General features: G+C 40.1%; 2 protein-coding genes across 2 annotated transcripts; both read left to right on the top strand.

Annotated features, from left to right (window-relative positions):
- Window positions 1-2,916: 2,916 nt before the first annotated feature.
- map3k7cl (map3k7 C-terminal like) lies at window positions 2,917-12,387 on the top strand. The gene is made up of 5 exons (XM_062433609.1): window positions 2,917-3,020; window positions 3,987-4,068; window positions 6,946-7,004; window positions 7,907-8,022; window positions 11,750-12,387. Exons 2-5 carry the CDS (start codon window positions 3,993-3,995, stop codon window positions 11,928-11,930), a joined length of 432 nt encoding a protein of 143 aa, XP_062289593.1. The 5' UTR covers window positions 2,917-3,020; window positions 3,987-3,992; the 3' UTR covers window positions 11,931-12,387.
- Window positions 12,388-13,766: 1,379 nt separating this feature from the next.
- Window positions 13,767-19,715, top strand: LOC133994261 (transcription regulator protein BACH1-like). Its single transcript, XM_062433494.1, has 5 exons — window positions 13,767-13,922; window positions 14,058-14,306; window positions 15,169-16,635; window positions 17,477-17,683; window positions 17,788-19,715. Exons 2-5 carry the CDS (start codon window positions 14,058-14,060, stop codon window positions 18,118-18,120), a joined length of 2,256 nt encoding a protein of 751 aa, XP_062289478.1. The 5' UTR covers window positions 13,767-13,922; the 3' UTR covers window positions 18,121-19,715.
- Window positions 19,716-20,393: the final 678 nt, after the last annotated feature.

The raw sequence follows: 20,393 nt of genomic DNA, 5'->3' as shown, positions 1-20,393 counted from the left end.
CATATATGATTTATCTCGTTTAAAATTTAAAAAAAAAAGCCTATTGATGCCAGCCAGACAGTATTCCTGACTTTCTAGAAAGACTGCAATTCATAAAATCTGAAAACATTCAAAACACATGAATAAACAAACAAATAGAACCAAATTCTGGTCAGAAACTAACTTAAGAGGGAAAGAGAAAATTGAGAATGACTGTTAATGGCACACCTGAAGCATTAAATCATTATACAGTTCATGATCAATAATGTCAGGACTTTCAAAACTGACCTCTGATTCCCAACTTTCACCAACCGACACAAACACATTTCAAACAGGAAAGAGCAATAAAACGCTATAAACGACTCAAGTCAGATGTTTTGTTTGTGACATTTCTCTCGGTGGATCCTGTGCACCGGTTTGTGTGCATCCTAAGAGAATTGGACTGAGCTTTTCTTAATCTCTTCATGTAATGACTTTTCTCTTTTTTGGTATTCAGATTAATTCTGGGATTGGGCTCTGTCCAATGTAATAGCGTTTGGTTGTCTCTAATCTCTTAACCCCATAATTCTTAATCAAAACCAAAGGCCGTATTTTTCTTCTTTTTTTTTATCATTATCTAATCCGTCATGAATGAGGCCACGGATTACAACTCTGACCTTGGTATCCTGCACAGCTGAGAGGGATTCTGCTCCTTCATACTAACCTAGCATGCCCTCACCTGAACAATGTTATGTTGTCGAATAATGTTTCTGTCCTGAACTGTGTTCAGTTCCTTGTTTGTTTCACCCAGATATATGATTTGTCTCACTGGTCTTGAAGCATTCAACCTTTGTGGTGTTGAAGAGGTAAAAGAGAAATGTGGAGAGATAAAGGGATAGTGCCATCTGTCTGTTTTGGCCATCAAGAGACTAAGAAGGTCAAAGATTATGACCCATACTTCTATACCTATTGCACAGATGAGGAGAACAAATCCAAGTAAGAAAGAGAGTAATATCATAGAGCCTGTTGTTGACAGTAGGGCAGTACTTGCGCTTCATTAAGTTCACTTGAAAGAAAGTCAACAAAGCAAAGAAAAACTAAATATAAACGTGGTGAATTTTACAACCTGTATAAAACCACATGCATTATGAAAATATATTAACTTTTGCATTTCTTTACATTACATTTACTTTGTACTGAATCTCAGATATTCTACCTCTCTATGTTAAATCTACCATTCATACCCTTCAAACCTGCCAAGTCTGGTTCATGTATCACTACACAAAGCTCTCAACTGTATATACAAGTACATAAGAATCAAATCTAAACTATGACTCCAGCATAAGAGACCTGCAGATGCTTGAGCGTGTCCCATCCATCACAATGAGATGAACAGTCTCTAGGGCCGATAAGGCAGGTCTGTGTCAACAGCCTGTCAGTGAAGACAAATGAGGAGGAGGAGGACTCTTGGAGGTGCAGAGAATCATTTATCTCTCTCTCTCTCCTTCTATTTGTCTCACTGTCTGTGTGTCTCTCTTTCTTTCCTACAGCAAGTGCACAACCATTTTAAAAGGCTGGCTGTATGAAATTCAGGGGGAATGCTGTCATCTGCTGGTGTGCAGGTGCAGTGAATGTATGGATATAAATGTACAAATCACAGCCTTAAATCAGGACAACCTGAACAATAGTTCTTTCAGAGAAACCACATTCAGACCCATCCTCATCTGCTTAATTTAGCATTATTATTACTATGATATTTAGGCCTACTATGAATTCTGGTCATGTCAGCCTGACAGGCCAGATGGAGGGCAGCTTGTGATGCCTCCGCATCCAAGATTCAAGTGGGTATTTAATGTGTTAAGTTACTGGTGGGGAGTCATCTATTTTTTCAGCTCTGTGATGCATTTTTCAGATAATCCAATGGTTTTATAAGTGGCTCGTTTGTCATGAAAAAACAGAGATACACTGGACAGCTGTGAAACGTAAAAAAGACTGAATTAACCATGCATATGCATCATACAGGAAGAGCCATGTAAAAACTTTATCATCTAACAGGGGTACACACTGGAAATTTAGTCTATTGCACTTCCATAAAATTCGGAAACTAGAGAGAGACAGACAAAAAAGAAGAAAAACTTTTAGTATCTTGTATGTGCCAGGCTCCAAACACAATGTGCACTCATACATTTCCCATAATGCAACTCCATTGAGTGTTTACAATTGATGTTGATTTTGAATACAGAAGAAAGCTCAGAAATCATAGTTTTCACAAGCTAAATGTGTAAACTAGCCCTCATGCGTAAAATCGATGGAGTGCCCCTTTAAAAGTCCATCTTTAAGTACCCCTTTGTCATTATTTAGATGTACTACCATACTCATCCAAGTATGAAAAGTTTACCATCTAAGATTATGAGGCTTTGCCCTGTAGCCTCTCTCAAAAAAGGTAAACAGACTTGGGGATGCTCTATTTTCTTCCGCAAGAACTATTATAGCACGAGATATTTCTTTCTGAGCAACTGCCTCATTACACAGCTATTGCAAAGCCAAAGACCATCCCAGCGGCATGACCATGTCACTCAAAACAGTGCTGCAGCTACGGGCATTTTTGCGGGCTAAAGTCATGTCATCTGAGACATTTAATTGGGCCCTGGCCGCCACGGGGGGACAGCAGACGGCATTCCTCCACTGCCTGCGCCCTGTTGTGTTGCTCTTTGCCGCGTGGCTGCAGTCCGTGGGTAACATGCCCACGCGAACTTGAACTGCTGGAGTCCCTCTAACTGTAGTGAGTCAATGTATTGGACGACTCTGCTATATGGTGGAAAACGTCTAGGTACAAAAACATCATACAACTTGATCTCTCAAGAGGGAAGTGGAGGTCAACACTTGGAGAGGTAGTTGTGCCATCTTTGCTGCATCGCGCAGGAGCGCGCCGGCTGAGACGACATCAACAGTGGTCCGGCGGGGAAGAGAAGACAAATCAGCATTGAGGACATACACTGCTACTTGATTTTAAACGTGTTATAGTCTACGGCATTTCCTGGGTCGGGCTCGTGCTGCTTCAGGTAATGATTACCTGTTGGCCCAAATGGGTCCATTACAGTTTCCTAGTGCATGCAGATATGTGTGCATATAGTCTGTATTACACTGTGGTTTAAACACACTAGGCTATGTGCAAGGGACAATTGAGCCGTCTAATATCATTTACTGATACTGTCATATTATCGCATGTTTTCATCACTGATTGTAACCTGATAATATTAAATATTAAAACGTCCAACCTTTTTTCCCAACAACTACTTATACTGTTTTAAAAAGTGTTTATTTGCTGGTGTAGAAGGTCATTAGCTGTGTGAGACAGAGGGTTTACCAGGGTTAAAGCAGGCAAATGCCCTGATATAAAAAGCCTGTACCTTCACTGGCGGGGGGGGGGGGGGGGGTGTCTGCAGGTCTTAATTCCAATTGAACACTGCACCTGCTGAGTCTCAATGTTTAGTTTTGTCTGGTTAAAATTGCAGTTAGAGCTGCAATTAATGATTATTTTAATTGTTTAGTCAATTAAATGTTTAAAAAATGTGAAAAAAAATTTCATGTACAATTTCTTAGAGTCCGAAAACTGATTCCTTCAATCTCCCTATTTTATTGGATTAACAGTCTAAAATCTTAAGATATTCAATTTACTATCTGAGAAAATGGGACCAGAACATGGTCAAATTTTTTCAAAAATGAGTGAAACTAACTATTTACTAATCATCTGATTATTTATTTTTTTATTAATTGATGAATTGTTTGTCTATAAAATGTCCCAGATCCATCCTTACATTGCTGTCTGCAAACAGTTCAAACTTTACAGTTATATAAAACAGAGTAGGAAATACAAGACATCATCATATTTAAGATGCTTGAAACAGTTTTTTTTTTTTTGATGAATTCACAGTTCAAATCATTTCAGTATCACATCATTGTACATCTTTTATGAGATTTTATTGATTGTGCTAACAGCTCTGTTTTGTACTTGTGGCCACATAAAGGGATAAATGATCACCTCAACCAGAAGAGTGTCTCCTGATAAATCTGAAGTTAGAATCGCCTTCAGCCTTGATAACACATCAGGTAAACACAAATGCATACTTCCCACAGTACACACACACACACACACACACACACACACACACACACACACACACACACACACACCACACACACACACACACACACACACACACACACAGCTATCTACACACACCTGTCTCCTTTAGTCTCAAAATCATGGTAACAACTTATTTTGAGTTTACTTACACCTATTACCCAATTTATCATTTAACACCATATGAAGCCTCAAGCTCTACTCTCACTGCATTTTCGGTATGCGTGGAACACATACGTGACATTCCTCCTACCAAAACAGACCAGGCACAATCTGCTCCGAGCAACCCCCCATCCTCCCCCACCTCCCTCACACCCTATCACTTTAACTGTGTTCATTCTTCTAGGCTGTAGCTGGGACAGGTGCTCCCTCTATTTCTGTAGGACCGCAGCATATTAAAAACTGCACTTGCAAAATGCACATGCACTCTCCCAAACAACTGCACAACCTGAATTGTGACTATAACAATACAAACATGCAGACTTGTCTTCATCTCTCTCGAACTGTTCATCTCACTCCCTCTCACACACACAGACACACACACACACACACACACACACACACACACACACACACACACACACACACACACACACACAGACACATACACACACACACACACACACACACACACACACACACACACACACACACACACACACACACACACACACACACAGGTTTATCCTACCTATGGGTCTAGGTGCTGTCTGTCAGGATGTTTTACTGCAGTGGGGCCAGGCACCGGGACAGCAGCTGCAGCTATGCAATGGCAGAGTCAGGTTTCCAATCTAATACTAACAGTGTCCTGCTGCCTGATTCACTGTTCAGCTTTTAGAACACTGGCCTATATTTATAAGCAGTTAACACTTCCAGTCCTACTCCACCCATCTCTGATCCTCCTTGTCTTACTCTCAGGAAGTGAGATGAAAGGCTACAGTAGGAGCAACACACTCAAAGCTGACTCTGAGCAGTGACACATTGAATTTCTTGTACCATTTTACCTGTGCTCTTTTTGCGTCTTGCTTGCTTTTTCTTCTCTCTCTAACAGTTTCATTCACACAATGTATGTTTTTACAATGAGCCTTTGTGGTAGGTATGGGCTATCTGAACAGGGCCTGCTTTTCTTCGTAATGGTAGTATGCCTTCTTTTAGTTTTAGTTGTAGCTCCAGAGCTGTTCAGGCATAATCCCACCCTAACCTCCAAAATCAAACTTTGGCTATTCCCCAGACGCTAATATTGTTGTCTCTTTGAACTCGTGTTTCTCAGCAGGGGGACTGAGAACTGTGCTCCGTCTTTGGATCATCCTCTAGGCCTTTGTGACTTCATGCCAGGCATACTTATAACCGCACACTGTGTCAATCCTAAGCATGAGAACTGTATTTATTCCACATCATAATTGGCCCCATGGTTGCTGGCTGGCCCGCTAATACTCCTGCTTTTAGAAGATTGCATCATCCCAGGATTCTCCACATGTGTTCCACAACTCCAGGGGGACATTACTGGCAAGGATGAGGCTGGTGCAGACAACCTGTCTGTTTTTGTCTGCCTGTCTGTCTGGCTTGCTGCTTGTCTGTCTGAATCTCTGTCTGTCTATACATCTGGCCCGTCTGCTCTTCAGTATCTAATCACTGTGTTTGTCTGTCTGCTCACATAGTTGTCACTGTGTATTCTTATCCTGTACATCTTTCAGCTTGACAGCTCATTACCGCTGTTCAGTAAGAGGACATGGTTCATTTATAAGTGTGCCATATAAGAGGCCGCTATAGTGTTTCATTCTGGGCCGATTTATGAGGCGGAGAAAGGCATTAAAGCAACTGCCTGTAGGACAAGTCCCTCGGGTATATATGAAGAGCATACAGCAAACAATATGAAATATTAAAATACTCTAACTCAAAAGACATTATGTTGTATGTTATGTTGATTTGTCAAATGAAGTCAAAGTAACTCTTAAGGTGTCAATGACCCTACAGAGGTTAAATGCGTGGGTCTGCCCACCAGTCAGAACTGAAGAAGCCTTTTGGATGAGGGTTGAAATGTCTTTGAGAATCTAAAAAGAAGTCCAGCTGACATAGGTCTTTAAGTGGGAGGCTGAAGGTACAGATTTCCCTGAATATCAATCCCTGTTCCCTTTCACAAAACTTTTAAACATACCCAATATTATACAAGTACAGAAACTCAAAACAACCAAGACACTAAAGACTAAACAACAGTTAAAAAACAACAGCAATGCTAAATAAAATAAAATCCCAGGCTGAGAGACAGGAAGAGCAGCAGTCCACAAACAGGAAGCCTCCCTCTGCAACAGGAACCTTTACCACTTCCTGTCGTGGGCCAGGTGCATCTCACCAAGGAGGACTGATCAGGTGTAGAAGACCTGGGCGGAGACATAGGGAGGAGAGGGAAAAAGACAAACAGTACAGGCAACACAACACATACAGCTGCAACACATTCAATTTCCAAATATCTAAGCTTCTTACAATAGTTCTAATATGTAAGCAGACCCTGCCTGCAACATGATCCTATGTGATTATAATCTAAACTAAATTTGCCCAAAAAAATAAACAAAAAAATGTATGGTGGTTGATTACCTGTCTAACACAGGTCTTAAATCTGCAGGTTGGTTGTCAGAGTGCTAAAATGAATATAAATCAAGACTGTCTAGAAGGCAGGAACTGAATCTAAAAACATGATATGAAAATTGTAGCAGTCATTATATACAATATTGTGTTTTAATATGGCATCATTGTATTGATTCATTTGTCACTCAACATTTAATGACTGTCATTTCTAAGGTTATCAGTTTTACAATTTTACTGAATGATGTGTCCTGATTTGATAGATGTAAAAGATGTGGAGGACCTCTGTCAGACTTTCCCGGATCTTGAACAGCGATTACAGGTACACACACTGTAGCATAATGTTATATATAATACACAGTTTGTATGATCTGCAAGCATTATGCATTTCATGTCTGGTTTCATGTCTCTGTTTTGTGAATTAATGGCACATGTCTCTGCTGCTACCGGGCAAAATCCTAGCCCACCAGGGTTTCCCCCATGCTACCGATGGCCAGTCTTACTCTGCCCAAAAAGTGGCTGGGCAGTGGTTAAGGGAGAAAGGAAATCACAAATGTACCTCATTATTTAAAGAAACAAAACAACAACAAAAAAAAACAACCTAGTTTTCTCCAAAGCCCCATATAATGTTGTGGATGGAAGCTGAATGTCAAGTTTAGGAAAAGCTTGGTTTTAGTTTTAACTCTGTAAGTGTGAGTGTTTTTACTCACTGTGGGCTCACTCTACTTTTAGTGTTGTTACTGAGTTATCCTTTAGTGTGTGCAGTGTCAGGGTCATGTAAAGTGCATGTTGGTTTAGAGTATAAAAATGAAAACAGTTGTAAGAGGCCAATGAATGAACAAACATACTGTACTATTATATAAAAAAGACATGACAAAACATGACAAAATTTGAACACTCAACTTTCTGATCTGGAGTCATATGTGCCACCATCACACCACAGGTATTCCTACTTGAAATAAAGCATTCATAGTTGAAGTGCACATAGTTGTGCCCATAGTGCAAGTGGTGCACTAAATCAGACGGTCAACAAAGTCATAAGGGATTAGCCTTTTTCCAGTCTATTAGAACAAGCGGTAATTAGAACAATTATCAGGGAAAGGGGAACAGCTGGTCCAAAGGGACACATAGATATAGCTTGTGTGATATAACACTATTCTATTGCTTTGCTTAATATCTTAAAATAATCTTAATCTAATACTGCATCTCTCTGATCTCTTGCAGCCTGTGCCCCCCTGTGTGTCTTTGAGGGAGAGCGTTCAGGTGTACAAGGATCACTGCAGGATGGCGAGAGAGTTCCATCAGGTCAAACATGAGATTGCCGCGCTTGAGGACTGCAAGTGAGGCTCGAAATAAATTATTTTCATATTATTAATGTAATATACTATTACTATATAATATAAATGCTTTTGTTAAAAAACAAACAAACAGACAAACAAACACCTGGAAGATGTTGTGGTGTAATGGTAGTGCTTCTGACTCCAGATCAGGTGTGTGTTTAAATCACCATCAGGGTTACATGCTAAAAGTATGTTTTAACTTATGTGCTGGCAGCTTTGTCTATAGTCTTTTTGTCCAGAGGTGGAATGGTTGGCAAAAGAAAAACACTTTTTGACACTACCAGAAAAAATAACATTTCAGATAAGAAATTACTTTCTAGATGTTTTACTGAAAGGGTTCAAAATGAACTGTTTTGTCCTCTGGCCAAATGGCTAGTGAATGTTCAAATTTGACCAACCATTGTTTTTTTGGCTAGTGAGTGAAACAAATCTAGCAGCCACTTGTATATATTTGGCTTGTGACTGGTGCTAATTTTGTTTTGTTTTTTAAAAACCCAACAAAGAAGTTAACAAAGAAAAAAGAAAATATATTTTATTTTTTTACATTCACTGTATGTTTAACATGCAAGGTTTTTTTTGGATCAAAACGTCCACTAGATGGCATATTTTAAACCCTTCATGCAGTATTGAGCACATATTCCAGTGAGAGGATCTGAACAGCTGGTAAAGTATAACACTGTTGTCAGATCATTTTTATTGTTGTTGTTTTTAAATTAGAGGCAATATCGAGCATGTGTGACGAGTCAATTTAAACAGGAATGAGTCTGGTTTTGAAGGTTGGATATACTGTGCACTGTTTCTCTGGCTGATTTTGGATCATATTGGAAAAAAGTAGTAGTGCTAAGATGGAAATAACGCCAACTGCAACCCTTATTACAGATGCTGTATGCTTTCATGCACATATGTACTGTATATCCTTGCACATAATCAGGGGTGTATAACATGCACACTGTCCCCTGTGTCCTCAGCAGCTGTGGGTAGTCTTAGCAGAGGGATTTTCAAGGCCCTTACTGTTACCCCACCACCACACCTACACACATAAACAGACATGCACACACACAGCACACACCACTTGGCAGTTCATAAATAGAGAAAAGCAGGTAGACACTGATGGGATGAGTTTAGCTTTGAGTTTCGATAAGAATGTGATGAATCAGGCCTGTGATACTCTTAGTTCTCTCTTTTCACACTGTTGCTGATGCCACCGTCCAATGACACATACACAAATTAAGTCAAACACACACACTTACAATAAATTGATGTGGGCAATACCATACACTGTGTTTTTACTCTGATACTAGAAATACAATGGAAGCTATCGCTCATACAGATTCATGTATTTCCATGGAAGAGAGAATATTTTCATATTTTACGCATTTCGTCACTGTTCATTAACAGACAGACATTATGCAATCAAATGTTTGTTACTCCCCATAGGGGAAGGGTTACAGAGAGAGAGGGAGTGAGTGTTGTGTTTTGCCTCATACGGTGAAGTTATGACAACAGGAACAACAAACTGATGAGGGATTTTCCAAAATAAACTCAGTCTTACTTTGGCCAGAAAAAAGCAAGTTCATAGCACTCATCTGTACTGTGGATACTGGCTCATATAACTACCCAGTTTTTATAAACTCCAGTAAGTCCTGTAGTGCCTATGACTTGAATCTTATTCCAGTAACATAACATTAACAAAAATTGTAGATTTCCTCAAATGAAAGAAGTGAGTTTAAGAGAAACTTTACCCAAATAACTAAATTGTACTGTAATACCCCATTACTACTTCCAACATGATACAAAGAGACTGCACAAGATATAGCCCCATTGTGACATCACTTTCACTAGTGAAAGCTATTTGAGATGGTTTCGTATCTGTTGACATGTATTGGTTGGTGTTAGAAATGTGGAATTAAAATGCACGTTTTTTTTGGGGATTCTCAGGTTTCTGGATGGATACTTTTGAACTGAAAAAGCTCTCTTCCCTTTTTCGTTCTCTTTCTGTCACACAAAAATGCATGTTTCAACTTGCATCTAACAAAGGGGAAAAAATGCACAAAAGTAATACATCAGGACTAGTAAGCTTTTCTTGTAATGTTTCTTACTTGTTGATCTGGCCTTCCAGGAAGTGAAGTGTATGAACCTCGAGTTATTTAAAGAACAATTCAAATGAATAGTGCATTGTGACCAACAGTTACATTACACAGAAAAGGCTGATTGTTATGCAGGGTCAGGTCAGTCTAGACTCAAGAAGTTGTTCTTTCCCCTACAAATGTACAATATTGGTTACTATTTTAAGCAAGAAAGGTGATTTCTAATTAAAGTTAATTTGATTTCATAAATGAGCACTCATTCACTAGTAAACAGGGTGACCTCTATGGTATTTTTTTCTACAAACAATTTCTGTTCAATCCTTTTAGTCAAGAATTAAATGTACAACCCAATATCCATATCTACAGTAAATAAAAGATAAGCCCCACTACCAAACATTAAAACTTTTGCCACCTGCTATCACTGACACCATGTTACAAACTACAGTATAGTATAGAACCAATATAGTCATCTTCTTTCATGTTATGTCATTAAACATAGCCTTTATTGTAGTACAGAGACTCATTTTCATGTTTGTTGATGCTGCTGTTATTTGACTTGGCACTTACCAGTTGTAATACAACACTGACATTCACACACTCTTGGGCATGAATACATGACACGCACGTTGTACACATACATGTGCTTACGTTGCTTTCCAAAGTCCAAAGGCTGATATCTACCCAGAGTGCAAACTCACTGTCAGGGAAGCCATTCTAGGTCATACCAGCCATGTCTACTTGCCAGCCAGGTCATACCAGCTATGTCCACTAGAACCAGAGTCATTCAATTCGATTGACTTTATCGGGAATAATGAGACACATACAAACACACACATGGACTTACAAGAACCAAAAGTTGCAGCAGTGAAGCATGTGTAGGACACTCAACACTTAAATGAAATATTGAGAAATAAAATTAAAAAACAAACTAAAATACCTCAATGGAGACCATTAATCCTGCCTGTTTAGATGGTGATAGCAGTGATCTTTGTGTTTAGGTTAAATTCAGCTTCAAGGCTCTGCACTGTAATTGCTATTGATGAGACACTATGTTAGTAGTTTAGGTCCAAACTTTCCTTCTCTTACATTCTTACATTTTTGGGCTGTACTATTTGTGATGCTGGCCCAAAAATTTCACTATCTACTTATTCCAGAGCTTGGTTACTTTGTTGCTCATCAGCAAGATTTAGTAGTTGTAGTAGTACTACTATTATTCATTACGGGTTTTTTTTCATCCTATCATGTCAGACACTCCTCTAAGTTTACATTGTTTCAGCATATATGTTGGCTTCTCTGGTTTCCTCCCAAATTCCAGAGACAACAACTGGAGACTCTGAATTACTCATATATTCGTGAATGTGAGAGAAAGGGCAAAACTGCCCTTTGGTGAACTTGGAAGCTGTTAGGGGTGTTTCCACTCCACCAGTCAAGTGTACGATGGGAAGGTGTCCAGCTTTTTACAACACCTGAAAAGGATTAAGCAGTATGAGACAGCAAAAGGATTGATGCCACATTCAATTAATTTCAGGTTTTTGAGGAATAATATACTGTTTTATGCATTTTCATCTTAAATTTATTTTTGAAATAGAATTAAAGGTTTGGCCCTGCTGCTATAATCTTGATCTCACTCGACCTTGCAGACGGAAGCTTCTGGCAGAGCTGGTGGAGGATGAGAATGTGGCTGTGGAGATTGCCCGTCTAGAAGAGGAGTTCCGGCGTCTAACAGAGGAGAACCGCACCTTGGTGACTGTCCACAACGAGCGTGCTCAGCAGTTGAAGAAGCTCTGCCTGACCAATCAAACGAGGCAGGACTCCTCGTGACCTCTGACCTCCGCAGAACCTGAGACCTCCAGACATCCAGCTGACATCAGGCCAGAAAACCAACCAGAAATCAAGTCTCAGATAGCGCTACACAACTACAGTCTGTGAATCAGCTAGTTACACAGAAAGGCGCCATGTTTTTTCATATGTCACTTGTAAGAACCACAGACATAATGTCATCATCAGTGTGAGGCTGTTATAGGCCACCTTTCTGGGCACTGTTATGTTATTATGTGATCTTGCAGAACTTTCCTGGTCGCTTTACAGTATATATTCATACAAATGTCAGCTGCTGTGAATGTGACCAGATATTCTGATATCTGTCTCAGGTCCTGTGGAGACTTCAGATCTTTTACCTGAGGTCTGTGGAGGGAGCCAAAGGTGGTATGATGTGGTCCAAATGTTGTACTTTAAGGAGTGTTTACCCTCCCTCTCCCCTCAACTACCCTTCACCCACCACAACACTTGTTCCTGTTATGGTAAAAAAGGAAATAAGGGGTAAATTGTCGCCATTTGTGAGGAACAGCATTTCACAATAATTATCTACTGCGACACAACACTGTAAGAGTTGTAAATGTTTTGATGTAGCCTGTCTCACACACCTGTAGAAGGGGGGGGGGGGGGGGGGGGGGGTACAACAAGATAAACTGTTGCTTACAGCGTCCTTGTCTATTAATAAAACACATTTTATTTTAACACCAGCATCAGTTCCTTAGTTTCATTTCTCTAAGACAGTGCTCATGTGTTTGTTGTATGCTTTATGATCATATTGCAGCACTTACTTGGAAAGGGGAAGTAGATTGTTTTTTATTTCCATGAACAGATTAGCTCACTCTGGAATTATGAAACGGTCATCTGATTGGCTAGTTTGGCTCTGGCAGGCTTCCCTCTTCCTTCTCAAATCATGTGACACTGGCAACAGTGCTTTGTAGCAATGATCATTCAACATTGTTGTACAGTGCCTGCTACCTGGTACCTCTGTTTTGAACACAAGATTTTTCTTAATACATACAGTAACTCACTTGCAGAGTTTATCATTACACTGTTTTTCTAGCTGTATTAATGTGCCTTTAAGCCTAAAAAATCTTAAATTCAAAGATTACATAAGAACAAATACTGAATTATATTAGTTGTGTTGGTAATTCTTTTCAGCTGTAGACTTACTGTAGTTCTGAGAACAGGGCATGCTTTTTCTCTCCCCCTATCTCTCTCTCTCTCTCTCTCTCTCTCTCTCTCTCTCTCTCTCTCTCTCTCTCTCTCTCTCTCTCTCTCTCTCTCTCTCTGTCTCACACTCCCTCTCTGACACTTAAACACGACAACAAAGACTTGACAGAGCTCACATATTTGCTGATACCTCCAAAAACCACAAGAAGATACATGACAATAAGGATCAATAAACAAACATTAACATAATGGTCTCCTTCTTTTAGGCCAGTAACTTGTTGCCAAAATTATGTCTAACATCAGTCAAGTAAATCCAAAGTACTCCACACCTAAAGATACAGACAAAAGGCAATATCCTGTTTAAACACCAGGATTATATACCTAATCTTCACCTTTTCTCTGAATTGTGTTTTAGGTAATTCTATAAAGAGATTTTCTGGGAAAAGCTTGTTAGTTACCAGACACATGCAAGGGTGGGATTGGTATGGACGGGAAAACTGCTTGCTCATCCTTTATCAGCAGGAGTGCATGAGTCAGCTTTTGCTCTGTTACACCCAGAGTTGTTGCAACATACACACAGACACACACACACTCTCTCTCTCTCTCTCTCTCTCTCTCTCTCTCGCTCCCTCCCTCTTACATACTCACACACAGGCCATATGACTGAGTCAAGTTCAGTTTTTAGTTTGTAGCCGAGTTGAGATAAGGCTTTCTGGGAAGTGTAGCCTGGTTGGACAGCATTCCATTTAGAAATAACCATGTGTGAACAGCTGGGACCCTCTCTCTAACACTTTAAGAAACCTGGATATATAAAGTCAGCTTTGTAAGGTAGGCAACTTTTCTGTTGTTATTTAAATGTATATCTAATATAAATGTTACTTTTTGGAAAAACTCTCAGGGTCATAAGTGTGTATCCCGGTAGAAGGAAAGTAGATGATTATTTGTGTTTATGTACACATACAGATGTCCCTGATGGCCATGTCTGCCCCCCGGTCGTCTGTGTTTACATTTGAGTCTACAGCACATTCCTCCCATGTGTTGCGCTGCCTGGACGAGCAGCGTTGTCGGGACACGCTGTGTGATATTACAGTAGTGGTGGAGGGTCAGAGTTTCAGAGCCCACCGCTCAGTGCTTGCTTCCTGTAGTGAGTACTTCACTCACAGGATCTCCTCCCTGACACAACATGGAGCCGTCATCACTCTGCCACAAGAGGTAAGATGTCACCTCATGATGCCATGAAAGTAGTTAAACATAAGCCTCACATTAACAGAGAGCAACAGAAAATCACTGTGAAGATTATTTCTTCAAAAAATCCTCATGACTGCATAACATGTAATTTATTAAATTGTGTGTTCTAATTCTGTTTAATCTAACATTTGGTAAACACACACTTACTGACTGCAGTTTGCAGACTCTAATAACCTTGTGTCACTCATACTTAGCAATATTAAATTTGTTTCCAGTCTACAGCCAGTAGACATATTCACACAACAAAACGTCATTCCAAAAGGGGACTCCAGTGGGACTAAAGAATAAAAAAAAGAAAGATCAAGCAGTTTAGTCTGTTCTATAGGGGAAGGTATTTCTTGTTATTTTATCAATGCTAATCGGGATTTTTAAATTGACAAGTCCTCATGGACCTCATTTATAAATCTTATTTTTTTTTTGTACTTAATTTCTTTTACAAAACTCATTTGCCACTCAATGAAATGACTGTTGACAGGTTAACAAAAGTACAAAAACTATCTTTCAAAGTTACCGTATTAAGTTCTTTAAATGGAAGGATCAAATGGCACCCTGCTGGCAATTTTTTCCATATTTACATGTATGTATTTCCTCCATTTTGTATGAAACTGCAAAAGCCACAGAAACTATATTTTCAAGGTTCCATGTACTAGTTTCTGAGCGAGAGCTTTAATTCTTTAAACCTTTGTAGTCAAAGCAGATCTATTTCCACATCTCGGCCTAGTATTTTCATGCATGTGTATGACATATTAGGTTTAATGAGGATCAATCCTATTACCATTATAATATGACATGTTCATGTATGTCATTTGTCTTCTTTGCCTCACAGGTAACAGTTGCTGGCTTTGAACCTTTGCTGAAGTTTGCCTACACATCCAAACTACTCTTTGGGAAAGGCGATGTCTTAGAAGTACGGAGCTCAGCCTCTATTCTAGGTTTCAGAGACCTAGATGAAGCATGCTTTGATTTCCTCCTCCCTAAATTATTTTCTGACAGTCAGGGCTCTGCTCCTTTTCCAAGAAAGACCTGCTGTAAGAAGAAATGCAAAAGGCGATTATCAAAGGAATACTGCGGTATTGACTATGACGATGAGCTGTTGGATGAGAAAGAAGTAAAACCAGTTGCTGACTCACCATCTCAACAGGAAGTGGCCTGGCTTGGTAACAAATCAGTGAACAGAAAAATAGGAAGTCAGAACAGTACAAGCACTCTTACACCTGTAGCTCAAGGGACAAATGATTTTATACAGTGCCCAAAGTATCGCAAGTTCCAGCTGGCTTGTGGGAAGGAAACTTTTGTCACAGAGAAAAGCCTGAGCAATCCAGTAACAGTAACTAAGAATGACCTTCCCTGCTCACCCTGCGGCAGCAGTGTGAACAGCAAGAATGAAACAGAAAGGAATGCGATTGAATTCCCTGGAAAGAGTTCGTCAGATCCCACCAGACAGAGCAAAGGAAGGGCAGATGAGCCATGGAAAGATGAAATACAGGACATGCAAACAGAGGGATACAGGGGCAGAGGGGGTGCTGTGCTTAAGAAAGACACAGAGGAAGAGGAGGAAAGGGAGATGGAGAAAGAGATGGAGCATAGCTCTGTACTCACCTTTTCAGAGAGATCTGATGTCAAGGCAGTCTCCTCGGGGCCAAGCACAGTGCTGGGTGAAAGGTCACCGGGGTTAATATTTCACCATTGCCCCCTTGAGGCCATTGGTGAGGGCCCTGCAATTAGTAGGTCTCTGGGGCCAAAGAGGTGCATGGTGGACATTACAGAGGGCCAGAAAACAAGGAATTCTGCTGCACAGGAGCCACCATCTATTCATCAAGAGACAGGGGAACAGGTAGAAGCTGAGGGGAAAAGGAAAGATATTGTAATAGAGTTCCCCGGGCAAGAAAAAGGACACGGCAGCATGGAGCAGGCGGCCCTGCCAGTGAATAATGGCAGAGAGAGGAGCATTACAGAAAGAGAGGTGGCTGAGCACCTTGCTCAGTGGCTCGGGTCAAACACGTCCTCCTCTCATCCGAATCTCCAGGACCCTGATGCGGGAAGTTCCTCTGATACCAGGTGCAGACAGACGCAAAGCACATCTTTAGAATGGCTGCAGGCAAATCTCAGCTCCACAAGCAACAGCTGCCCCTTTCTCCAGGATTTAGACCAAAGCAAATGTTTATGGAAGGGAGCGGGGTCTGAGTGCGAAGCAGTGTCTCAGTCAGGTGTGTCATCCCTCAACTCAGGGGAGGATGGAGACTCAGAGACAGAGGGAGACAGCGAGTCCTACACAAGGGAGAGGGCCAGGCAGGTGAGCACCATGACTCAGAATCAAAGACTCTGCAGCTCTGCTCTGTTCTACTAAATAATATCAACCCCGTTGCACATTGTGCTGTGTCAATAAGTACCCTTGAGTTCAGCCTACCTGTAGATTATATCACTGTATTTGTTGTAGATAAGGGTTTTACGTACATTATATCAAATGAGCATTTGCAATTGTGTAAGAGAAAGCAGTATCGCTATGGTGACAAAGTTAATCATTCACCCAGGTAGAGATGGTGTTTGTGCGTGTGTGTTTTGTGCCCATGCGTATGCATCTTGCTAATTGGCTCAGAGTTCAACCCTGCTGAACTTGACATATCAGCCTGTTGAGTTAGTAACACAAAAAACTGGTTGTTTGTGCCAAAAGGTGTCATTAAGGAATCTCTCATGGTACTGTACAGATTTCTGATTTGGATTTGACTGACAAATGTCATGTCAGAGGAAAAACTCTGCTTTTATTTACCTTAGATAAAACACTGCAAGATTATTACTGCTCCAATAAACTAGTGATTGTACATTTCCTGTCACACATTAGCAGCTGCAATGACCCACAGCCTGACCTCTGCTTTTGAAAGTTAACTCCTCATTTTTAAGGTTAATAATTGATAGCTTAGTAAAAACACAACAATCTCTGAACTCCACACTTACTCACTGTATTATCTGAGTGGCTTCAGACTAATTTATGTAATCAACAATACATTTTAACTTTTTGATTTCTGTCACAAACATTTTAGGTCATAATACATTTAAATTCTTGTAGACTAGTCATGTACACCATTGTGTTTTATACAGTATGAACAAAAAAACGTAACCTATATTTCCGTCCTCAGATGCAGTTACCCTTCTCTGTGGACTGGATTGTGGATCTGAGTAGAAATGACTTCCAACAGCTGCTGAAGCAACAGGTCTTTACTCGTGAACAGCTGGAGTTTGTCCATGATATGAGACGGCGCAGCAAAAACCGCCTTGCAGCCCAGCGCTGCCGCAAGAGGAAACTAGACTGCATATACGACCTACAGTGTGAAATCACCAAGCTGGTAAAAAATAAATAAATGGTTTTTATATCAGTACATTTTAATGAAATCACCTCTTGTGTACAGACAGTTAATCTGATCGTGTGTATTGCATGTGTCTGTCACAGAAGACGGAGAGGGACAAACTGATGACTGAGAAGAGCCACCTGGGCCAGCTGAAGTCGAAAGCATATCACAGCGTCTCTGACTTGTGCCAGAGGGTCTGCAGTGAAGCTAAACTGCAGCCTGAGCAGCTCCAGGTGTTGGCCAAATACACCTCTCCAGACTGCCCTCTGTCCTCTTTATTTTCTCACATAGACTCTCTCCTTTCATGTCACCCACAGGCTTCACACTCGGCTTGTACCATGGGTAATGACAAATATATGGCATCTGAGGAGGCTTTGTCCAGCTCGAACAGGGACACAAGCACAGGGGATAGTCAAGACACAGGGACACATTAGTACACAGTGTACATCACCTTTGTATAAACCCCATAAGATAGTGGTGCCTGAGTTTAGTTATTAAACCAAAGGTCCCCACCCTGTGTCATCTAAAGACATTGCCATGGACAGTCTGCAAAATAAAGCAGTGGTGCACTTATGGCATAGGATAATGCAATTAAAATGAGGGCCATAATCACCACATGTTTTTATTAACTCATGCTACTCTCACTAAAGGTCACTAAAGCATTCCAGGTGTCCAAACCCACTGGACCATGTCCTTCAGGAGGAATTGTGTCCAGCTTTGCAAATGGCTTATTACCTTTTTATAGGCACTAATTAACTGTCTACAAATCAACCCAGCCAGGGTGTATGTTGACAATTAGATAGAAGGAGGTTCTCAGGTGTTAACAAGAAAATTCAGCAAACAATACCTCTCGCTTACTGTATTGGTTCTGCAATAGTACAAAATGACAGCATTTTGCACAAAACCGGACAACTCAACAAATACACTTGACATAGTGTGTCATGTTTACCTTGTGGCTGTAAGTCTGGCTTTCATATTTCAGGCTGTCATTGTGGTTGCCTCTCCTCAGCTGACCACAGTGACACAGCTCTTCTAGGTTACACACACCTCTCAGATCTTTGTTTTCACTCACTGAAACAGACCTCACAAATGTTCCTAAATATGTTTAAAGTGCCATCTGAACAAAACAGCACCTTATACATGAGCACAGTACACTTTTAGTAGAAAAAGCTGCCTCACACTGTATAATAAAAATCAAGTTCGACATCATGGGTGTGGCCTGTAATGGGTGCAGGTTTTATAATCTGTACTTTATGATAGTCAAGTGAAAGAAACATTAATCTAAATTACTGTCAAGGGTCGAGTGAACAATGCAACATTAACTCATTCATAGCTACAGTATGAGTACATTTATGTTTATATTTTGTGTGTCCTATCAACAGTATAATTTGTTTCTGTTTGTTTTTTGTATCACATGTATTACTCCCTTTTCTGTGGCTTTTCTGTAGTCCTTTATCTATGAACTTTAGAAAATCTTAAACACTCAGGATTCTTCACAGACAAGCTGCTTTGAAAACTTTATGATTAGGTTTGTCTGTATATATGTGCACATATTTATAGATTTGTTTTCATCCATGATGATCATCACAGTGCAGCTGGTACGACAATGATTTGTGGAAAATATCAAATTAACATACACATAGTAAATCCAGAAATCAGGAATGCATTGATTTTATGAGGAAATGCTGAGCAGCCATGTTGTGTTTTTGAGAACAGGTGATGTTTAATGTTATGAGAATGCTTCTTTTCTCCCACCCAGCCAACTGCAGGAATACGCAGTCTGAGAAAGGGATGGTAACACTGGTGCTTATTGCCCTCTAGTGGCAGTGCTCGCAAAGTTAATAGACTAAGAGCTGTACAGATGTTTACTACTGTACAGTATACGCTACACAAATGCCTTTTCTACTGTTTTCTATCATTTACAGTGCACAAAAATGACTATATCTTTCTGTGACAATGTCCAAGTGAATTTCTGCATTTTTTAAGCAAAAGTGAAACAAAACAAATCAACATTAAAACTGAAAAAATGCCTCGAACTGTAAAATATATTTGCTTTAATCACCAACTTGAGCTATGATTGTTTGTGCAATGCAGTGTTATTGAAAAACCACCAGTGCGTCTTATGAGATGTGTGTCAGTTTTAAATGTGAGCGATGACTTGCCAAGCTCATAAGGTCTTAAGATGACTCATCTTTCAACCTAAACTAATACATTAATGATTGAATAATACACTTAGTCCTTCCTGTTTCTCCTTCCCCTGAATCTCAGTCACTTTGTCACCCTTCTAATACTTTTCTCTTTCTCTTCAGTTTTTCTTCCCTCCTCCACTTTGATTTTTTTTCTTTTTTTCCCAGAGGCTATTTGAATTTGCAGACACTGTGATTTTATCTCTCAGTGTCCTTTTATGTGAGCAAATGTAGCTTAATATTCACCAGACAATTACAAACTATATTAAGATCTATAAATTGCATCTTGCTGGCCAACCATGCTCTTATCATAAATAATTAAAGGAAGTTCCAGGAGGGCAAAGGTCAAGCAGGTTAATTTAGCCTAGATTTTGGCACTAGGGGGTGGGAACCGAGAGTCACTGAGGTCCCAGGGATTAAAAATGAGATTTGCCCTAATAGAGGTAATTTGCCTGGGAAAGCATGTTGGCGTTCACATGCTCTGAATAAGTTACAAATCTTGTCATTTTCAAGTGGCTGCA

This window comes from Scomber scombrus, chromosome 14, assembly GCF_963691925.1.
Source record: "Scomber scombrus chromosome 14, fScoSco1.1, whole genome shotgun sequence".
NCBI lineage: Eukaryota > Metazoa > Chordata > Actinopteri > Scombriformes > Scombridae > Scomber > Scomber scombrus.
This window is presented reverse-complemented; position numbering and strand designations above follow the sequence as displayed.